At 38.3% G+C, this 24353-nt stretch overlaps 1 protein-coding gene across 1 annotated transcript; it reads left to right on the forward strand.

Moving 5' to 3' along the window:
* The first annotated feature begins 345 nt into the window (after positions 1 to 345).
* On the forward strand, positions 346 to 5716 carry LOC103967226 (cyclic nucleotide-gated ion channel 1-like). The gene is made up of 6 exons (XM_009380507.3): positions 346 to 874; positions 1040 to 1234; positions 4023 to 4333; positions 4458 to 4569; positions 4687 to 4944; positions 5055 to 5716. The coding sequence occupies exons 1-6, from the start codon at positions 350 to 352 to the stop codon at positions 5568 to 5570; spliced, it is 1917 nt and encodes a 638-aa protein (XP_009378782.1). The 5' UTR covers positions 346 to 349; the 3' UTR covers positions 5571 to 5716.
* The last annotated feature ends 18637 nt before the right edge of the window (positions 5717 to 24353 follow it).

Below are 24353 nucleotides of genomic sequence, written 5' to 3' on the forward strand. Positions count from 1 at the left end.
TCCGAGGCCCAACAAGTCCGCAGCTTTGCTGCAGGGCCTTGACCCATTTACTGCAGCCAGCCCAAGTGTGCTGGGATACGTCCTTTTTTCGACCCGATCCCATATTTTAGTATTCCCGCAATATTTTCGAGACGTTTTTGGTTAAAGCCGTACTAGGCTATAATATTTTTGAGACGGATACTTGTTTTGGTGAAGACTGTCTGAAATATACCTAATAGCTGCTGTTAGAATCAGATTTATATTTGATTTTGTCTTGTTTAATTTGTTAGCTCGAGGGGCTCATATTAGGGTTTAGGGTGAATGCATATGAATTTCAGTTGTTGTTTGTTGCTTGTTTCCCAGAAAATCAATGGCTAGAACTGGAACGAGTGCCCAAAAACCGAAAAACGAAGGAAAAAATTGGACAATAAAAATAAAGGAGATATGTGATGTGCATCAGGGGCCTTACCTTCAAATGTGGAACAGTATAATTGTGATCTCATGTGTATTTGCTGTCTCTCTGGATCCTTTGTTCTTTTACGTTGTGAACATCGATCAGAAACAAAAGTGCCTTCAAACGGACAAAACGTTGAAAATTGTTGCTCTTGTTATGCGATCACTCACGGATGTCATTTTCCTGGTGCATTTGATATGTGAAATTTGTGACTCTGTTCAAAAGACAATGGACAAAAAGTCGGGGACTTGTGTGGCTGTGCCAACCTCCAAAACGAATACCCGGAAAAATGGATCCTCTGCGGCGGTGGAACAAACCAGGGGAAATTCCAGTAAGAAATGGGAAGACAGAGAGTTGATTCAACATGCCAGGAAAATAGCTCAGAATATGTCGTGGTTATCCATCATAATTGACGTTTTAGCTCTTCTTCCCCTCCCACAAGTAAGAAAAATTAACTAAACTCTAATTTTTTTTTTTCTTTTCTTCTTCTTCTTAAATTTTTTTTTTATCTGCTAGCTGAAGTCTTCTTCTTCTTAATTTTTCTTTTTTATCTGCTAGCTGAAATTGATGGACTTCTATGTTCTAACCCTGGTTTATTTCCTGCAGCTGCTTATACTAATGTTTTACCCAATGAAAGGCTCAGGATTTATAGAAAACAAAAAGTTTGTGAATGTGTTTCTTCTTGGTCAATATCTTCCGAGGATTTCTCGAATTCACCTATCGGCCAAGGTATTCAAAAGGACGAATGGAATATGGGCTAAGGGTCTGTTCAACGTGTTTCTCTACATTCTTGCTAGTCATGTAAGTTTCATTTCAATTGTCATTCTATTTTAATACTTTGTTAATTACCAATATTGGATTATGGATCATGCAGTTTTTTTTTTTGTGAAAATGATAGTGTAGGAATATGACTCTTTAAATTAATCATGTACAATGTTTATAATATATAGGGTTTGAGTAAGAATTCTAAATTAATCATGTAAAATGATAAAGAGATTTAGTAAAATGATATGCAACAAATGCGATGACTACCAAGAGCCACGACAAACAAAATGATAATCAAGTTCCATATGGTGAGTAGGAGCATGATGAACTGAATTAGTAGCAGAACAAGTCGTATTGAGGTTGTCACAATGAAGTAGAATTGGAAAGTATAGTCGAACCCCAAGCTCACGAAGAAGGAAATAAAGCCATATAGTCTTAAGCACATGCATGAGCAAGGGACCTAGATTCAAAGTCAGCGCCAGATAGGGACATTGTCAGTTGCTTTTTAGAGCACCAAAAGATGAGATTTGTGTAAAGATAAATAATGTAGCCAATGGTGGAGCGACAACAGAACGAACCCCTTCTTAGTTGGTTCATACCAATCAGCTTGGCCCGATTTGCTTTCACATTGAGATGAATGAAGTCTTAGTGTCTATACAACATGCCCAATTAGCATTAGAATAAGCAGATCAGAAGTAAGTTAAGGGGTCAAAGTGATGCCAAATCCATGGTACTTTAATACAACGGTGAATCAGTTTGGCAACAATCATATCAGTAGTGCAAGGGAAACTCATGAACTAAGCGACAATATTGAAAAAAAAAAGATGATTTTAAATAGGTCCCTCTTTAATATAATCTTAAAAAAAAAATACTAATATTTGTTTGAAAAAAATACTTATTTTTGTTTTAGACAGTATGCAAGGAAAGTGATAAATACATACCCTTTTTAGCTCTTCTAGGACTATGATACATGGCACCTTCGTGGAAAGAAGAGCCGGAATGTCCATAGCCCATGATGCATAGTCCGATAGCCTTAATCCGACATGCTAGATTTAAGCCCATCGAAGATTTTACTTTTGTCCCAAGTAAGGAAACCTTAATTCAAATCAAATTAGGATATCTTGGGGATTAGGTAATGTAATTATAATCTTAGGAGAATTAGATATCTTATCCTAGATTCTCTACTAGATAGTCTCCCAATTTAATTGGGATTACTTTCTCTACAATGACTCTGAAGATCTCTATAAATACCTTAGTCTGGGTGTTTATCTGGCTAAGTCTTTAATGATCCAGGACTCTGTATCAATTAATCAACCTTCTCTGGACTCTTCATCTTCTCCATTAATCATACATTCTCTCTATGCCTAATAGATTCTCATGATAGAATTTTTATCACCTGCAGATGTAAGGATAAAAACACATAAAAATGTAGTATAAACAGCTCAATGAATAATTTGTATTTAAACTAATTCTTAATTAATAGTGATTTAAAATAAGTTTTGAAAAAGATTTGATAGAAATTTGAAGCAAAAACAAAAAAGACGAGACTTTCTTGAATAAAAGCGAGCAACAATGAGAAGATTTTTCCTAAATTCTGGAATAAGAAAAACATTAGATGAAATCTAGTAGGACCAAGAGTGAGATGAACGGTACCAATATGGGAATGAGGATCTTTTTGGATTCTCTTTGTGAGGATCATGGAGATCTTTGCATCCTAACCGTTCATCGTACATCGTGCAGCCAGTTTTTGTTAGATATTATTCGTGCTTAATTTTATATTTAAAATTCAAAATAATTTCTAATGGCACGATGTACGATAAATAGTTAGAATGTAAGGAATTCTTGGATCTTCACAATTTAGATCTCGATGAGATCCAAATCCCAATATGAGTAACATTCTTTGTTTCACCTTTACCCAAATAAATATTGGTTGGGCCATTTTAAAGTCGAGTAGCATGAAAGATGGAAGATTGTCCGATCATATAATGAATGGTACTGGTATCAAAATAATAGCTTGGATCAGGCAGGGAAGCAAGGTGAGCGCTGACTAAGGGAGGAGCCAAAGTCGGGTCTATGGGGTATGGGCCGGAGGCTGGGGCATGCTGTGAGGTGGTACAAGTTTAACACCATGGAGGACCTAAACGGCCAGCTGCGGTGTGTTGAGCCTAGGAGGATGCGACAAGGCTTGATGTTGCTGTGAAGTGAATTGAGGCAAGGAGGATGGCCAGACATGACAGGTTGACGACGCCAAAAAGAAAAGAGGAGAATCAAGACAAAACCCTAAAAACTATAGTAGTGAGACAGCAATAAGGGAGTAAACGCTGCTGTGATTTGATTATTATTTTTTTGTTGGTGTGAGAAAGTCCTAAAAGAAGAGAACGACCCGAAGTATTTTTTTTTTTTTTTTGGGTGCGAAAAAGATGACATGGTTAGGTCGCTATTCTACGGTGGGCGAATAATACCATGTAAAAATATGATTATTTGAATATTTTTTTTAAATAAATAATATTATCTACATCAAGGAGAGGGGTATACTAAACCTCACAATGAACTAACAATAATGCAGTTTAAATTTGCTTTTGGCGAGAATTGTCATATAGTACCACTAGACTGTAGTAATACGTGACGATTCTTTGAATTAAATATGTATAATGCATACAATGTATATAGGCTCTAAGAAAACCCACATGTGATGGGAATTCTAAATTAATTACAATTGATATTACCTTCTGTTAATTACAAAGAAGATTCCAGATTAATTAATTCTATTCTGACATAGGTAGACTAATATCTAGAGTTTTGTGTTTTCATGTTATGGATTTAGGTACTCGGAGCTTTTTGGTATTTTTTTTCTATTCAACGAGAGGCATCGTGTTGGCACAAGGTTTGTAAAGATCTTACTATAAATACCCGGGAATGTATGAATACTTTCTACTGCGATAATAATGAGAGTACTACTGCAAAAAATTTCACACTTCTAGACGGCCATTGCTCGTTGGATACTCCTACGCCAAATGGTGATATATCTCCATTTAACTTTGGAATGTTTCTTGATTCCCATATGAATCGAAACCCAGAGCAAAAGTTCGGAAAAAAGTTCTTGTACTCTTTTTGGTGGGGCTTGAAAAATCTAAGGTACACATCATATCCATTGACAATCAACAATTTATAGAAAAATATGTAGCGAATAAAATTTTTGGGGTTATCTAGTTTGGTAACATTGTCTAATATGATATCATGTACCTATAATATTTTGCAGTAATTTTGGGACGAATTTGACAACAAGTACGTATGTGTGGGAAAACTTGTTTGCGATTCTCATTTCTGTCATTGGCTTGCTACTATTTATATATCTCATCGGAAACGTGCAGGTTAGTATATTGAATCTCTCTGTACTTTTAACTTTCAACAATTTTCCCGTGTTTGGGAGTTGGGACTGCGGAGATCATTCTTCGAGTATATTAATTGTTTGATTTGTGGCGAGACAGACTTTTATGCAGATGGAAGCTACAAAAACAGAGGAGATGAGACAAAAAGGGGGGTTGATAAGATTGAAGAAGCTAGATGTACGCATGTGGATAGACGAAAATAAATTCCCTAATGATATCAAGAACGATATCATGAATAGCATAGAGAAAGCATTGAAAACATACCCAGATGCTGATGTCCACAACCCATTCCTTATTCTTCCTTGGCAAAGCAAAAGATCTATAAAACGCTTTCTTTTCATGGATACACTTAGAAAAGTATGTTCTTCAAAACTCGATCTCTCTCCATCTATTAATGCCATCCATTTTCACTGCAATGTTTTTCTGATGATATATGTCTGCGCGCACGCTCATGTGTTATCGTATAGGTAAATAAGCTCAAGGACAAGCATAAAAAAGTGTTGACGTTGATATGCGACCATCTGAAGCCAGTGACGTACAGTGAGAACACCTTCGTTTTTCGAATGGGAGATCCACTCGATTGCATGCTGTTCATTATCAAAGGGACAATGTGGACCTACGAGTCATCGAGTGATGGTCATGCTGGGCAAGGAATCTCATCAAGGTCCATCAAGCCCCTCGGGAAAGGTAACTTTTACGGGGAAGAACTTCTCGATTGGGAATCAAACTGTTCCACCGAAGTTCCAGTCTCCAGCAAACATGTTAAGACTCGGACAAAAGTAGAAGCATTTGTGCTCATGTCCCAGGACTTGGAAATTGTAGTCTCCAGATGCAAACCATATTGGGAATGTAACAAGCCTGAAGAGGTGGCACTTGCTACCATCCGTCGTTTCTGTACCAAGGCACAACGACGCCTGCCCCTGTCCCCGGCTGGAATAGCGGATGTCAATGGTGGGAGCTTGCCATCGACAACAAGCAATTAGTATATTCAGAAACGTCAAAGTCGAGACGCTCAAATTATGGCCAAGAGTTCCATACACAACTCTAGTTGAGTACATATTGTATAGCTCTGGCCGCGAATCAATATTGTTGATATATAGCCAGGGTAGCGTTTCTATGTTTATATATTGATCATGTGCAATCTAAACCTTATATGTATAGAGTGCTTGATGTTAGATATGTTCTGGGAAGCAAACAACAAGAAGACATTAGCACAAGTGGTTTAAGTAATTAAGTCAACTGCAAGTGTTTTATTGATGGTTTTTAAATAAAAATAACATCTCGTACAAGCTCAACAATCCAATAATATTGGCATTTTTCGGATCCACATCTCGTTGGAATTGTTTCCGCATGTTAATAAATCTAAGAGTTGTTGAAAGTTTTGCTTCTGTGGTTATGACCAGTGAAATTAACTACCATTGCTTCTGCCATTTTATTCTTACCTTATACAACCAAGTGCCAAGTTACCAACATCAACTCTATCCCACAAAGTCAGGGATAGATTAGAAGCTAAATATATGATTTGATTGTAATTGATAGTAGTTGACTTTTTACATAATATTTAGGAGAAATTAGGTTCTCATCCCTCTTTTTTCAACTCCATTGATTGAAATTTATCTGATTAAGGGGAAGGGGCCGGCGGCAACGAGAGAAAGAGAGGAGAGATATGTTTGTAGAATCGTAGGGGAATGTGTATGTTATTTCCTCATATGTAGTACCTTTATTTATAGTAATAAGAGGGAGAAGAAATCCTTCATCCCCAAAGAATAAAAATCCATATAGGAAAGAATAACTAGAATCGAATCTAATCTATGATTTACACAGTCATACTTAAACTAGGAAAGTTCATAACACTCCCCCTTGAGTGTGTAAATACTCAAGGTAGATTTAGCATCATGTAGAAGTTTAGGAAGTCGACTCGTTGACACTGATTCTGGGAACAACGCTATTCTCAATAAGGTAGGAACTTGCATAAGGAAGTAAGTCCCTAAGGCTATGGCAAAAACCCAAGTAGGGACAAAATCTATAATTTAAGGAAAGATGCATGAGAAATGCAAAGTCAAAAGAAAAAACGTCAACGGGACGTCATCAGGGATATGAAAACCTAAGGTGGGTGCCTCGTTAAAACCTAGTTAGGTAGCAAAACCCAGTGGGAAAAAAATGCTTCTAATCATAGGGAAAAATAGTACATTAAGATCAAGTAAGTATTCTTCAGGATACTCTCATTGAGTTTGCCATAATTCGAAAGGGAACTAGCAATGTTACAACTCATAAAGTTTACGCATACCAATTCCTTGAACAAGTTTCTGAAACGTCGTCTTCGGTAGTGATTTAGTGAAGAGTTTGCCTAGATTGTATTGTGAACGGATTTGGGTGACTTCAATCTTCTGATACTCTTGTTGTTGATGTGAGAAGAAAAACTTCGACGCAATGTGCTTGGTGTTGTTCCTTTGATGTAACCCTTCTTGAGATGTTTGATGCATAATGCGTTATCTTCATAGGTCGTCGTTAGGACATCCATGACGGGGTAAAGATCACAGGAGCTTCGAATATGGCCCACGATTGCTCTTAACCAAAAGCATTCCCAAGTTGCTTCATGTAAGGCGAGAATTTTAACATGGTTAGACGAAGTGGCAATTGAGGTCTGTTTAATTGACCTCCAAGAGATTGTTGTGCCTCCAACGGTAAAGACATAACCCGTTTGAGGACGCGCCTTGTGCTAATCAGACAAGTATCCTACGTTGGCATAACCAACAAGGCGATAATCGACTCAAGAAGCGGCTAAGGGGTGCAACATCACTCAAGGATTCGTAGAGATAGAACAAGCCCAAATCTGTAGTACCTTTAATGTAGCAGAAGATGTCTTTAACATCAGTCCAGTGTCTGCGTGTTGGTGTATTATTGTATCTTGCCAAAAGATTAACAGCGAAGGAGATGTCGGGTCTAGTGTATTGAGTTAAGTACAATAAAACACATATTGCACTTAGATAAGGAACTTCAAGCTCCATAATCTTGTCATCTTCCTCCTTTGGATGAAAGGGATCTCGTTTTGCATCTAGCTATCGAATGACCATAGGAGAACTCGAAGGCTTTGCTTTATCCTTGTTAAAGCAACGCAACACCTTTTGGGTGTAGTTTGTTTGGTGTACTAAGATTCCATCCAAATGGTGCTCTATCTCGAGACCGTGACAATATCGAGTCTTTCCTAGATCATTCATCTCAAATTCCGACTTTAGGTGTACGACAGTTCTCGCGAGGTCTTTAGTAGTTCCAAAAAGGTTCATGTTATCAACATATACTGCAACTATCGCAAAACCGGAATGTGACTTCTTAATGAACACACAAGGGCATAGTTCGTTGTTCACATATCCCTGACTAGTCAAATACTCACTCAGACGGTTATACCACATTCTTCTGGATTGCTTCAAACCGTAGAATGAAAGCCTTAGTCGAATTGAGAGCGTGTTCTGGGGTTTGGAAATATTTGATCCAGTCAATGTAAGTCCTTCAGGAACTTTCTTGTAAATTTCTGTATCAAGATCCCCATAAAGATACGCAGTTACTACGTTCATCAGCTGCATACTCAGTTTTTTCGGAAACTACCAAACTGATAAGGTAGCGAAAAGTAATCACATTCATAACGGGTGAATAAGTTTCATCATAGTCAATCCCGAGGTGCTGTGAGAAGCCTTGCGCAACAAGACGAGCTTTGTAACACACAATTTCGTTTTTCTCATTAAGCTTCCGAACGAAAACCCACTTGTAGCCAACGGGCTTCACATGTGGAGAAGTAGGAGCTACAGGTCCAAACACTTTACGTTTTGCAAGTGAATCAAGTTCGATTTGGATTACTTATTTCCAGTTTGACCAATCGGTTATACATCGACATTTATCAACGGAACAGGGTTCAATGTCATCGCTCAACATGATCTCAGTAGCTATTGCATATGTTAATGCATCGTCAATGATTATCTTATTTCTACATGACACATCATCTAAGCTAGCATAATAGACCAAAATTTCACGAAACTCAGTAGGAGGATTTGTCTCTTCAATGACGCTTTCGTAATCTAGAATTTCCTCATGAGTTGGATAGAATGAGTAAGCGACAATCGGATTCATGGTAGGCTCTTCAGAAGCCTGTGCCGTTGGTTTCCTCTTCCAGGGATGTGAATCTTTTGAACCAAGTGGTCTACCACGCTTATGAGTAGGGGCTGATGATTGGCTAGTCGCTAATGTACGTGGATCACCAAAGTTGGCATCCCGGGCCTCCAGGAGGGAAGTCCGTCGTACATTTGGTACATCCATCTTTGTAGGCTCATTCGCAACTGGAATATGTGATCTTGTCACTTGTGCTAGATCGGTGAAAGCATTTGGCGTACTCTAAGCTATGCTATGAAGATCTAAGATGCGTTGCACTTCAGTTTTACACTGAGCGGTGCGAGGATCTAAATGAGACAAAGTGGGAGTCGTCCAAAATAATTCACGTTGTTCTTCAGGAATGTTGACGTTCTTATCTCCCCCTAACGATGGGAAGATTGTCTCATAGAAGTGACAATCTACGAAACGAGCGATAAACAGATCGCTTGTCAAAGGTTCCAAGTAACGAATGATCGAAGAAGAATCATATCTAACATAGATTCCCATCCTTCGCTGAGGCCCCATTTTTGTACGTAAGGGCGGCGAAATTAACACATAGACCACACAACCAAAAACGAGCAGATGCGATATGTCGAGTTCCTAAATGAGACTGCAAATTTACTCTCACATAGGTGACATTGATTAAGAATAATCTGTTCTATTCCTCTTGATTACAAGATGTCAGCATCATTAAACATAAGTACCCTAATTACTTCAGCAGATGACACTCTTCCACCATACGAATGAGGCATGTTGTATGTTAATGTCCTTGAATCATGCCAAACTAGTTTACCTATTAAACCTAAATCGTGGAATCTCCAATCAACTAGGTTAAGTTGCCGTTGGACCAATTCATTCACTGTTTCAAACACAGCAACACTTCATATCGCATTCCTTTTTTTTTTCTTTGAATGAGTAGCCATATTTTCCACCCAAACATGAATAATCCGCGTACTCATTGTTCAATACAAAACTGAAAAAGTACTCTATTTTATTTGGGCAGTAACTCTTCATCAAGAGTTTGTATTAACTCTTTTTGAATACACAAGGGAAGGAAACACTGGTACACTATGGCCCTTCTAGATTTGCAGAGTTCCAAATTTTTGTGTGATCATACCATTTCACTGGGCCTTACTGACACCTCTCTTCTGATAAAAAGTTGATACCACACATGGCCTTTGAATGAAATGGTAGGATTTGGAGCAGCTGAGGAAGTATATGCAGGGTTCTTCCATAGAAAGAGGATCTAGAAGTCTGTCACGTTAATCAATTTATCTGTATCTGCACAAGCAGTGCTACGACCCGTTCTTAACTTCTAATATATTTTCGTTCCATTTTATGTAAAATAACCAAAATACTCATGGTAGGGTTACAAAATTATTTTTGATCCCTAAGCTCAAGGCATGTTGTTAATGTTGTTTAACAAACTTTTTATTCAAGAACAATTTTTTTCACAGTACCACTGTATAATTTCTCCTTGTATACAAGGACACAGCCGATTCTCAAGGTCCTCTCCCATTGACTTTGGGGACCAATTACATTCTTATTCGAATAAGAATGCGATGTTAGAGATTTAAAAACTAATTAAGATAGATAATTAATGTACCAATCTGGCTATGGAGTTTGATTACTTCATCAACCCCAAAAGAAGAGGAAAGACGGCCCGTTAGTACTATAGTTTAGTAGTATTCCTCTTCATTTGTAAGTGAAAGGTTTTAAATTCGATTATTGCCAAAGGTGAAATTAAACCATATTATTACTAGCCTATTGTGAGGCTAAGCCCACCTCTGCTCCCTTAGTGTAGATAATATTTTTTTTTCACAAAAAAAAAAAAAAACAAAACAAAACAAAAATGGAAAGACCAAGAAGCCACCTTTCGATTATTCTTTTTTGAGTACCTTTGTCAAGCAGATAAACTTGCAAGAAAAATTTGACTCTAATTCGGTAAAAAAAATAATATATCAATCAATTTGACAGCCTCCTTTGGAACTTTGAGAAAAATTAAAAATCAACGCACAAGATTAAATAGAGTTGTGAAAAATTACAAAAATATGTGTTTATCATTTAGCTCAAGAATCTTATCCTTATAACTCAAAAAACTTGTTGTTCAAGTGATTAATAATATTTATCTTATCCCCAAGCTCAAGACTCCGTGTTCGAATCCTCTTCCCCAATTCTTCCATCCTTCCGTGTGTGGAAATCTAGTCACCTAGCAAGGCTTGGGCCATTAAGTCATTTTGTACAAAGGAACAACGAAGAACACTCGCAGAGCAAACAGTGCTCGTCGTCCTCCAGTCCAAGTAGCAGCTCAAAAATCAACAAAAATGGCGGTCGTTCTCGAAAACGTACGGTGCTCGTCCTCGTTCGGTCATGTAGCGGAGTTACTATGTCTGCCGCCGTGTGTGCCGCTCATCTAATGAACCAGGAAACCAACCCCAACACTGAAATCCCCGACACTGACGGTAGTTGTGACTTTTAATTGTTTATCAGCGGAATATTAATCAAACTAATTTTCCTGCAACTTTCATTTTCATAACAACGACTTGGATTAATTATCATATGTTCACGACTTGGATTTTAGTTATCAGTAGTACTTGTCCCTAGAAGAAGGGGAAGAACTCATCCCTATGCTTCTACGTGGTAATTGAAAAAAAAAAAAATTTCTTTACAGAGAATATGAATTGACATCGAAAGCTGATTTTTTGTATGTACGTGCTGTTTAGTACCATCAACTCTTCTTATACAACATGCTTTGAAAGAAAAAATAAGATTCTTTAGAGATAGAATATGAATTGACACTGAAAGCTAATTTTTGTACATACGAGTTGTTTAGCACTATCAACGTTTCGTACGTATACGGCATTGCCAAAACCTGAATTGTCTTAACTAATATGAACCTGAACACCTCCAAGAACTTTCCCACACATTAAACCTTAAACCATAAACTTGCTAATGAGCCGATTATACCATATATTTTATCATATTCTTAGTTATAACTAGAAATATTGCTCGCGTGTTGTTGCGGGATTAGAAACCGCATGAAAAAATATGTTTCAAAAAGAATAAAAGATTGTAATAGATAATGTTATTTACACTTAACGATGTTTTAACTTTTTGAAAGAAGTTTACATGATAAGTATCAATTGGTTGAATCAAGCTCTTGGAGCTCTTTGAACCCACTTTATGAGCCTAATTGGTACAATTGAAATGAAAAGTTTAATCAAACTTCATGAGCCTAAGTGAAGCAAATTAATACCTTGACGCCTACATGAACTGAGAATAAAAACCTCTAAATCCCTATTAATTAAGTACAATTACCACATGAAGCTGAATAAAATGTCAAAAGTGATACATTGAGATAGAGTTGATGGCATCAAAATCACTAATATAATATGCATAAACCCAATATGCATCAAAATTACTAAGACTTGACTTCACTTGCTTGTTAAAATATAAAATATTCAAATAATATAGTTTCCAATAACTTCCTTAAAGAAAAAAAAAAAAACCATCCACCTCTAAGGCTCTAACCATATGGGAGGGGGGACTTCCTCTTTCACATTTAAATGGTGAATTGAAGACCAATGTTGGTGGTAGACCAAGAGTAAGTGCAACTTGACTGAAGCAATAAAAACACAATTGACTTCACACTACAAAAATAAATGATAAAAAGCACATACTTGCACCCAATGCATTGTGTGTGTGTGTGTGTGTCTTTTTTTTTTTCCTGTGCAGTATAAGAATAAAAAAGGATAACATTCCTCTGAAACCGAATTCATCCCCCAATTTCTTGCAACAAAATTTCAATAATTATGAACATCCCAAACTTACTAAAGGTTTCCAATAACCTTCTTGCATTGCAGGGTCCAAGAAGAACCAAACCATTTCAAGAACTCACATTGCAAACATTAGGGAACTAATTCAAATATGAAAACCGACAAATCATAATGCTCTTATCCAGTGAATCATCTTCATGGACTGCAACTTCTAAAATCCTACAAGGCTTCTTCCTGTAAAACTTAAGAACTCTCAAGGTTTTACTTCAATTTGCATGCACTTTCAGAGAGAGGTTGCATGTATTTATATTCACATTCAGATTACATCAGGGATTGAAATCCCTATTTACAAGGCTATTTCAAATTCAAAATTACAACAGAAACTACAAAGCGTATTACGGAAAACAACTAACATTCGAAAAGAAGTTTGAACTAATCTAACTCTTCTTGGATAAGAGTTTAGGTTGATCACAACCTCCTGAATTTGAGGAAACCACCACCAGACTCGGACTTGGTCTAACAGCCCCCCGCAAGCTGACAGGAGGAGAAACAACTGGAAGCTTGGAAACAAGATGCTTGAACCGTGAAGAGGACAATCCTTTTGTAAAAAGATCAGCAATCTGGTCTTGAGAACATATGAAATTCACAAATAACTCTTGACGAACCACTTTCTCACGAACGTAATGATAATCCACCTCCAAGTGCTTTGTACGGGAGTGAAAAACTGGATTTGAAGCAAGGGCAATGGAGGAAACATTGTCACACCAGATTGTTGGTCGATCAAGATGCAAGTGTAGGTCACGAAATAAAGACCGGAACCATGATACTTCTGCAGCAGTATAAGCAAGCTGCCTATATTCAGCTTCTGAACTTGACCTACTGACAGTTTTCTGCTTTTTAGAACTCCAAGACACGAGATTGGACCCTAAGTAAATGCAAAAGCCACCTGTGGAATACCGTGTATCAGGATTCCCAGCGTAATCAGCATCATAATACGCTGTAAGGTGTGCAGTACCAGGTTTATACACAAGACCATGATTGTATGTGGCTTTAACATATCGAAGGATCCGCTTAACTGCCATCCAGTGAGTATTCTTTGGAGAGTGCATGAACTGACATACCTGGTTTACTGCATAAGAGAGGTCTAGTCTCGTGATAGTTAAATATTGAAGTACTCCGACAACACTTCGATACATCTCGGAAATGTCATGTGGCTCACCATGGTAAGCACTGAGTTTCTGTCCGCAATAAACTGGAGTGGAAATTGGTTTAGCATCCAAAAACTTTGTACCCTGAAGTAAGTCCACAGCATACTTGGCCTAATTCAAATGCATTTGATCACCACAATAGGTTACTTCGACAACCAGAAAGTAATGAAGAGGCCCCAAGTCCTTCATTGAAAACAAAGTTCCCAGTTTACGTATCAAGCTAGACATGTGGCGAGTACTGTTCCCTGTCAACAATATATCATCTACATAGATCAATAAAATCAAGTAGACACCAGAGTGATTGAAAACAAATAAACTGTAATCACACGTGGATGCTTGAAACCCTAATTGAAGCAAAAACTCTGAAAAGCGTTGAAACCAAGCTCTCGGAGCTTGTTTCAATCCGTATATACTCTTTTGCAATTTGCAGACATGTGTTGGATGCTGCTCATCAATGAAACCTGCAAGTTGTCGCATATATGCTTCCTCCTTCAGAAAGCCATGCAATAAAGCATTTTGTACATCCAATTGCCTGATATGCCATTTTTTTGAAACTGCCAAACTAAGAACCAGTCGTATGGTGCTGTGCTTGACCACAGGACTAAAGGTCTCGGTGTAATCAAGCCCAGGCTGTTGATGAAACCCATTGGCAACTAACCTCGCCTTGTGCCTCTCTACAGAGCCATCCGCCCGTCGTTTGATCTTAAAAACCCATTTGTTTGGTAGCACATGCATTTGTGAATGATAAGGAACAAGCTCCCATGTGCCACATCGCTGCAGTGCATTAAATTCGTGAACCATGGCCTCCCTCCATTTGTGGTGCTTGACTGCCTGACTGAAACAGGTTGGTTCAACTAAAGAAAGATCAGTAGAGACATGCATAGCATATTTAGGATTAGGTTTTTGGATTCCAGACTGTGATCGAGTTGTCATGCGCAGCCTTATTGAAGTAAGATCGTGGTCTGAAGGTGGCAAAGACTGAGGCGTGGGTGACGCAACAACTGGGGCTTGCTCATTTAAATTTTGGTTCGTGGAACTAGGGTCAGGGAGAGATAAGGTGGTTTGCGGGTTGGAAGGATCAGATAACATGGGATTGTGGGGAATGGTATGGTGTTCAGGATTTTGCAGGTTGGTCGTGGTTATGTTTGGCTGGGATTGAGACTCTAAAGGATGGGTAGGGTTCAGCAAAGTGGTGGAAGTATCTGACAAAAGTATAGGAAATGTGAACAAAAGATCAGGAAAAGCAAAACTACCTATGTTATCAACGTTTTCCCGCAAGGATGTGAGTTCCTTAAATGGAAATGAGTCCTCATCGAATAGAACATGGCGAGACAAATAAATTCGTCTCGTGGACAGGTCCAAACATTTATACCTTTGATGATTCAGTGAGTATCCTAAAAATACACACAGTTTTGACTTGGGTTGAAGTTTATTTTGTGCATAAGGAACAAGCCAAGGAAAACACTTACAACCAAACACCTTTAAGGTCTCATAGTTTGGAGGTTTTTCAAATAATGTCTCATAGGGCGAGTTATGGGACAAAACTCGAGTTGGCAATCGATTAATTAAATAAGTTGCTGTTGAACATGCATCAAACCAATATTTGTTTGGAAGGTGAGAGTGAGAAAGCAAGACAATACTCGTTTCAACAATATGTCGATGTTTTCTTTCTGCTAGGCCATTTTGCTCGGGGTGTTTTGGACACGAAAACCTTTGAGAAATTCCATTTGTTGCAAGAAATTGTTGAAAACCTCTACTTTTGTACTCACCCCCTTCATCACATTGAAGGGTTTTTATTGAAGTATTAAACAGATTTTCGACCTTAGCTTTAAATTGAACAAATATTTCAAACACTTCAGACTTATTTTTCATGGGAAAAATCCAAGAGTACCTAGAATAATCATCCACAAACAAAACATAATATCAAAAGCCTTCAATTGAAATAACTGGAGAACACCAAACATCGGAATGTAAAAGTTGTAAGGGAAATTGGGAAACAGACTCTGAAGTACTAAACGGTAACTTAGTACTTTTTCCTAAAGGACACGACTGACAAAACGTTACATCAGCAGTACCATGAATTGGTACTTGTTTATTGGAAATTAAAAACTTGATAATAGACGACGCAAGATGACCAAGACGTGAATGCCATTTTTGAGCCGAGACTCGAATGCCTAGACACACTGAAATAGGGTGATGGAATTGTCCACCGCCACCAAAAAATGGGTATAAGCCATTCTCACATCGCCCGCGAAAAAGCGTCTTCCGGGTCTTGAGGTCCTTAACAAGAAAAAAATGAGGAAAGATGAGTAAATAACAATTATTGTCTAGGGTAAAACGGTGTGCAGAAATAATGTTGGTTGAGGCAGTGGTTTAAAAAAAATAATTCTTATTTTTTCATAATAATAATTTTTTTTTATAAAATTATTATAAAAAATTATTATTTAAATAGCTGCAAGACGGTGCAAAAAGCCGAACTTCTTCCAGCGGATGAAGTCAGGATAACAGCTATTTGACATGAAGTACAGCATTGCGATAAAGTCTATATAGAATAGAAAGAAAACCTTTGGGGCGAAGAAAGCCCAATCTTTTACTAAAAGGATTGAGCCGAATACAATAAAAATAAATAAAAAACAATAAATATTCGTGATGCACGCATTATTCTATTAGCCCCCCAAGGGGGTCCTTCGTGACCTAATTACAAAGATGGGTCTTTGTAATATGGAAAGATAAAATGTAAAACCCAGTTTCGATTGATCTTATCGTGCGATACTTTTTTCTTTTCAATCGCGAAATTATGTAGGGGCATCTTAAAATATTTTGCACTTTAAATGAGCAAGATTGTGTTTGTAGTTGATTCGAACCCATATGAGAGATAGAGAGGCCAGTATCATTACCTACACCACCCACATTCTGATTACCATTATACTCTTGTGGGTTTACCAAATTCTGAATGTCTGGAGTCACATGAGCATTAGCACCGGTGTCCAAAAGCCACTGTCCATTATTCTGCCGATTGAGAGGAACCGAAGATGTTGCCATGGCAGTAAGCTGTTTTGCTGGAATTCTCCCTTCATAGGCTGCATTCATTCTTTGATAGCAATCTAGGGCAGGATGCCCTTGTTTTCCACATATCTGGCATGTGAGTCGTTCTCCTGTGTTAGTAATTTTCTCACCATTGCAGGCCGAGTTTGGCCTTTGATTATTGTTGCGAGGAAAGAACCCCCGCGGGTTGACCGCACCACCACCACGTGCGGACAGAAAAGCACCACGTCCATTTCCACGAAGTCGTCCACCATGACCTCTGGTAGTGACAAAAACATTCACCGGAGCAGCCTCCACAGGCTGAGCATTCTGTGCAGCCATGCGTCTCTCGGTAGTCAGTAGGAGGGCCTCAAGTGTAGGGTACGTGATTGGAGTATCACGTGCTTGAGCAGCACTCACTATTATTTCATAGGCAGGGCCCAAATTGTTCAAGATAATCTGGACAAGTTCATCATCATTCACGGGGTTGCCAGCTAGGGCAAGGTTATCAGCAATCGAGTTCATTCGATCAAGATAATCACCAATAGACATGTCTCCTTTCTTAGTTTGCATCAGTTCATTGCAAAGAAACAAAATACGATTTTGGGACGTAGAAGCATACCGTTGCTCGAGAGCCTCCCAGGTGTCATGAGATGACCTCTTGCTGGCGACGACGGACAACACAGACGGCGTGAGAGACCCATTGATCCAGCTTAGTATCAGTTGATTATGCTGCACCCAGGTTGTGTAGGCGGGGTTGATAGCAGCAGCACCAGGAAGATGTTTGGGTGGACATACGATGGACCCATCAACATATCCCATCAGGTTACGACTCTTAAGGATTGGAAGGATCTGAGCCAACCACAGAGGATAGTTGGTTCGATCCAGTTTGATGTTGACAACCGTAGTCATAGAGGAGAAAGGATTCATGGTAGGGTTTGAAAGAGAGTTGGTGGGGGTTGCAGCACCGTTTGTGGTATCAGCCATGGAAAAAAAAAAATTCAGGATCTAAGTCGTTAGACTGCTAGGGCTCGTATACCATGTAAAACTTAAGAACTCTCAAGGTTTTACTTCAATTTGCATGCACTTTCAGAGAGAGGCTGCATGTATTTATATTCACATTCAGATTACATCAGGGATTGAAATCCCTATTTACAAGGCTATTTCAAATTCAAAATTACAACAGAAGCGTATTACGGAAAACAACTAACATTCGAAAAGAAGTTTGAACTAATCTAACTCTTCTTGGATAAGAGTTTAGGTTGATCACAACCTCCTGAATTTGAGGAAACCACCACCAGACTCGGATTTGGTCTAACACTTCCTTTCTCCGCTATCTGAGTGTTACTTTTCTTTTCTACTATTGGTCTATGAAACCAAACTAAATTTTCACTTAATTAAATCTCAAACACTTAACTAAATCTTAAATCAAACAGAGTCGTTCAATTATATTAAACTACATACAGGGAGAGGGAAAGAGAGACCTGGAATTACCGAGATCCTCAGTACTGAGCGGGGCATAATTCCGATTGGGGTTCAAAAGCGAACTGTGCACCAAATGCTATATCAATGTTGTCGGATGCTGAAAAGTAACTGCAATCCAAAGAACAATTTCATTTATAAGCAAAATTAAAAATAAAAAAAAATACAAAGATTCAGGGAAAATCTGTGATGGTGGAAAACATAAAAGCCAAGCTAAAACTGTAAGGTTGTATTAGTTATCAAATCCAATGTTGAAACCTATTTAATAGGATAGTTCAAAACCTTAAAAAGGATTGAATAGTCTTGATAGAGTGGAGAGAAAAGAAGAAGCAAGCCACTATAAAATTACAAACATCGTCCAGTTGAGAACAAATAGGTAAAAAAGTTGGCTACTTATTTGTAAGATGGATGATATGTGAAGGCATGCTCATGGATGTGGAGTGGAGGCTAATGAACATTGTTAGACACTGGGTACGCATATCATTCATTTAGTAGATATTATTAACACTATTGATTTACATAAATCTTAAGGAAGAAGAAGCTAAAGAACACGAAGAAGAAAATAAGAAAGAGAAACTTTAATGTTGTATTTCTTAAGAGGAAATATTACATCATAATCGTCTGAGTCTCTAAGACCTTTCTTATATAGAGACTAAGATGTACAGTTTTACACTTTTACCCTTTCAACTAATTCCAACAAACTCTAACTGTATTGAAGATAACTCCCACTTGATTCTACCTGATTCAGTTTTTAACTAACTCACTTTATTTGGTTAATACTCCCCCCTCAAACAGAATGGGAAGTCCCAAGTCATGTTTGCATCTGTAATGAAGAACTGTTGTGACTAACAGGTTCTGTATCTGGCACGGATGCAACACCAGAGACTCCGATGTGCAAACGATGACAGTGTTGAATGAATACGGGACTATGTAAGCCTTTCGTTAACACATCTGCAACCTGCTCATGTGTTGAGATGTATTGAACACAAAGATCCCCCCTTTGAACTTTTTCCCGGACAAAATGATAATCGGTGTCCAGATGTTTAATCTTCGAATGAAACACTGGATTGGAACACAATGCTAGAGCAGAAATGTTATCACAGTGCAATGTAGGAGGTTGTGTAAGAACCTGATGAACATCCTTAAGCAGGGATCGAATCCAAAAAACATCAGCAGCACAATGTGCCAAGGCTTTGTACTCAGCTTCCGTAGAACTTCGAGACACGGTAGCTTGTTTCTTTGACTGCCAGGATATTGGATTGGACCCCAAGTAAACAACATAACCAGTGATGGACCTCCTGGTATTGATATCTGCTGCCCAATCCGAATCAGAATAAGCAGTAAGTTGAAAATCAGAAGACTGAGTGTATGTTAACTCACAGTCGGATGTACCCTGAAGATATCTCATGATTCTTTTCACCAGATGCATATGAGAGTCAGATGGATGAGTCATATATTGACACACTACATTCACTGCGTGTGCAATATCTGGCCTGGTAAAAGTCAGATATTGTAGAGCTCCAACCAGGCTTCTATAGTGAGTAGGATCAGATAAAGGGGTTCCTTCAGTTGTAAGTAATTGTGAGTGAGGTTTTGAAGGTGTGGAGGTTGATTTACAGTGCTCCATTCCATCCTTTTTCAACAACTCCTTTGTATATGTGGATTGATTCACAAACAAAGAACCATCTGCCTGATAGTGAATCTGAAGACCCAAAAAATATGTCAACTTGCCCATATCTTTTAGCTCAAACACAGCTGCTAGATCATCAATAACAGTCTGAATTTTCTCACTATTAGAACCAGTTAAAATGATGTCATCAACGTATAAAAGGAGCAAAATAACATCACTGTCATCCACCTTCACAAACAGGCTTGTATCAGACATGGAAGTTTGAAAACCAAGAGCTGGCAGAAAACTTGTAAATTTTGAGTTCCAAGCTCTTGGAGCTTGTTTCAATCCATATAAGGATTTGACTAATCTGCACATATGATTTGGGTACTGTTGATCCACAAAACCTTGAGGTTGCTTCATAAACACCTCTTCTTCAAGCTCCCCATGTAAGAATGCATTCTTAACATCTAATTGTCTTAAATTCCAGTTGTATTGAGCCGCCAATGCTAAAATAAGCCTCACAGTTGAATGTCTAACCACAGGACTAAAAGTTTCGGAATAGTCAAGCCCTTGCTCTTGACTAAAACCTTGTGCTACCAATCGGGCTTTGTATCTTGACACAGTCCCATCCGGATTTCTTTTCACTTTATATACCCATTTACTACCAATCACAGCTCTATCATGTGGAGGAGGTACTAAGATCCATGTACCTTGTGACTTTAAAGCATCATATTCTTCCTGCATAGCAATCTGCCAGTGAGAGATAAGTGATGCAGCCCTGAAATTCTTTGGTTCCTCGTCCTCATGAATGTCAGCCAAAAAAGAAACACCACATGGTATATGATCATTGACGTTCCCAGTATCAACATCCTTAAACTGAAGAGATGCTAATTCAGGTAAAGCAGCCAGAGAAGATGTGTAATCTCGTCGCATAATAGCATCTGTCTTGAGTCTAGTTTGAATAGTGTTATGTGATGGAGATTGAGTTTGTGCATTTGAACAGGTCAGAGGAAGAATTACCTGAAGCTGAGATGAATCAAGGACAGGAAGCAAGGGAACTGTATGTTGAGGAGACATATTAGGATGAGAATATGGTTGTGGAGACATAAAAGGTTGGGAATATGGTTGTTGAGGCATAGAAGGCTGTGGTGAAGTAAATGATGAAGGATATGGTTGTGTGTATGGCTGAGAATAAGACTCAACAGAATAAGGATATGTCTGAGAAGTTAGAACACCCCCAGTGGTTCCAGGTATATGACTATGACCTGCAGGATTCGACCCTGAAGCAGAAGACACTCCCGAAGTCATTTGAGAAGCTTGAACACATAATGCAGAAAGACCGCTTGATTCACCTTCAATTTCTTTTTCAGCCCCAAGCAACAAAGCTCGAAATTCTTTAACAGAAATAGAAGATTCTCTGGCTAATATCACTGTTCGAATTATAGCATATTCTTTTGGTAAACCAGCTAAACCCGCAATAATGACATCATTATCAGAAATGAACTCTCCAGCAGCAGTTAATTGTTCCCTTATATTCTTCAATCGTAACAGATACCTATCAATCGAATCTCCTCCTTTCTGAATTGTATGCAACTCTGTCTTTAAGTGATTTACTCTAGACTTAAAGACAGAAGCAAACCGATCTACAAGATTAGACCAAGCCTCGTACGCAGTTACACATCCAAGAACATATTCAATAGCCTCATCTGACAGAGTAGCTAATAAGAGACTCATCAACGCCATATCTGTGGATTCCCATTCAAGGTATGCATCACTAAGATCAGAAGTAACTCTTCCTTCAGAACGAACGACAAACTTTGACGGACAAGCAATAGTGCCATCAAAATGCCCAAACAATTTATTACCCTTCAACACAGACTTAAACTGAAATGCCCATTTCGCAAAATTATCATCCTTCAACTTAATCGTTATCATTCCCAACAAATTTTCAACCTTAACAGGAGAAGTAGCCATGCTTTCTTGACAAAAAAATACACGCACTATCAAAAACCAAACAAATATCCAATCTTTGCTATCCAGAAACAAAATCCAGAGAGACTGAAACTCCTGTTGTAATCAAGAACGACTGAAACGTTTCTTGAAAAGAAAATCTTGAAATACAGACAAAATCAAACACACATCACACACCGAAATCTAAAAACCCAAACCTTCTAAGCAGGACTGAAACCCAATGAACTCTCTAATCAGGACTGAAACCCAATTAACCTTCTAATCAGGACTGAAACCCAATTAACCGAACAGAAAAATCGACAATATCACCTGATCCAAAGCCGGAATGAACACTCCAAGAACAAAATCGCAATCACCAGAACCAACGCGATGATCTTCTCTCGAACTCCTCAATCGTGTATAGCAGCGGAAGACCTAGGATCGACAACGGCAGTGAGCCAATGCCGGCGATGATACCATATTAACACTATTGATTTACAGAAATCTTAAGGAAGAAGAAGCTAAAGAACACGAAGAAGAAAATAAGAAAGAGAAACTTTAATGTTGTATTTCTTAAGAGGAAATATTACATCATAATCGTCTGAGTCTCTAAGACCTTTCTTATATAGAGACTAAGATGTACAGTTTTACACTTTTACCCTTTCAACTAATTCCAACAAACTCTAACTGTATTGAAGATAACTCCCACTTGATTCTACCTGATTCAGTTTTTAACTAACTCACTTTATTTGGTTAATAGATATGGAGGGCAAGAGACTGTAGTTTCAAAATTGGAGAAGACCACTTAGGAAGAAAAATATAATATAAATGTGAACTGCAAATATAAATCCAATTTTCAAACTAAATTCACTATATAAATCTGAAACTTGAATTATCTATGCTTTCTATTAAGTGGTGGAGGCCTGATACTCGGTGCACCAGAAAAGAAGAAGTCCCGTTGCTCGGTGAAAGAAAGCAGCAAAGAGAAGAGATGTACTCGGTGATTTCAGGAATTAATTTGGCGATTCTGCGGTCCGACGAAGTATTCCACCGACACCATGTTCAGCTTGACATTGATTGGGACTGAATTTTTGGGTTCTCGGCAAAAATGGTTTTGCTGCGAGGCAGTGATGGTCAGTTGTTGATCTGTTATCAAAATAATAGTTGTTCGAGGCTTCTTGACAGTGTTGGTTGATAACCATGAAAATGGGAATTGCAGGATTTTTTCTAATGCAATGTTTCAAGGGGTTCAGTGAAACTGAGAGAGGGGTTCGTGCGATGTTTCAAATTGGACCGAGCTCGGTTAAATCCCAAGTTTTGTTCGTTTCTCACGTCCATAAGTGCTGCCATGGAACTCTTCAATGGGCCAAACCGTATTACATTCGGTGAGGCTTGCGCTGAAGAGAAATGTGGGAGCATGCTGACTTGTCTGCCCAACCACGTATGAAAAAAAAAAATTTTTTAAGTCAAGGAATGAAGAGTGATGGTGACTCGGTCAAAGAATATGGTTGTGGTCATGGGGTGTTATCTTTCGGCGATTATTGATTTGGCCAAGATGAGCTTACGAATGAAGAGTGTTTGGTCAGAGTCAGGAACACTTATGGTATTTTCACACTGGCTCGACAGTCAGTCTGACGAGTTGTGTACCCAAAAAGAATGGTTTTTTGACGATGCTCTTCACTGATAAGTTGGTTTCATATTGCCGACGTGCAGAGCAAGGCTCAAATTGAGAAGGTTAATTTTATTGTTGGCAAGTAATTCTTGTGCCATTGTTGTTGGTATACACGGCGAGCTAGTAAGTTATGGAAAATTCTGAAGTGGCTTGCTGGCAATTTGTTTTCGCCGAGTTATGTTAGCTACTCGGTGACCAAATTTTATTTTCATGCTCAGTGGAGATGTTCTGACTTTGGGGCATTGTTTTCCTAAGTTTTGGTCAGAGAGATCAAAGAAAAAGCGTGAAGTTTTAGGTTATAGGCCACCCATTTGTGGTAGGCCATCACATACCGTTCTATGAAATCTCGGTGATGTGCAGCTCGGTCAAAGCCTATGTGGATTTTATATAACCCATCGTGGTGATTGGGGTTTAGAGAGAATGAGACATTTTCCCATAATTGTCAGAAGGTGGGTTTGTCGAACAAGGGAAATTACTGAGCACATGGTTTCTTGACTAGTATCCGGTCACGGTCCTCTCGGCAATTGTGTAAGAAAAAGGGCTTGATTTCCTTCATCATTCGGCTTTCCGGCCGAAGTTCAAGGAAGTTGGGGGACTATGTTTGGATTCAAAATTACACCATTAACCCGTGCAAATCAAAGTCGTTGAATGAGCATAACTCCACACCATCAAATGAAAAAGTAAAGATAATTTTATTATTGTTAAAAAACATTTTATGATTTGTTATTATAATAATGATCTTTTAATAACAAATTATCTTGATATTCTCTTATACGGGATAATAATTTGCAAATTATATCTCCAAGCAAGCAGTACAGTCCAAATGGACTTGGGATTCTTGTTATCGGATTGGAGCAGCATGGTACATTAAGATGAGGGTTGATCAAAATAGTTAGGATGCA

The sequence above is a fragment of a genome, unplaced genomic scaffold (assembly GCF_019419815.1).
Source record: "Pyrus x bretschneideri cultivar Hongxiangsu unplaced genomic scaffold, Pyrus_bretschneideri_v1 Contig4, whole genome shotgun sequence".
Taxonomy (NCBI): domain Eukaryota; kingdom Viridiplantae; phylum Streptophyta; class Magnoliopsida; order Rosales; family Rosaceae; genus Pyrus; species Pyrus x bretschneideri.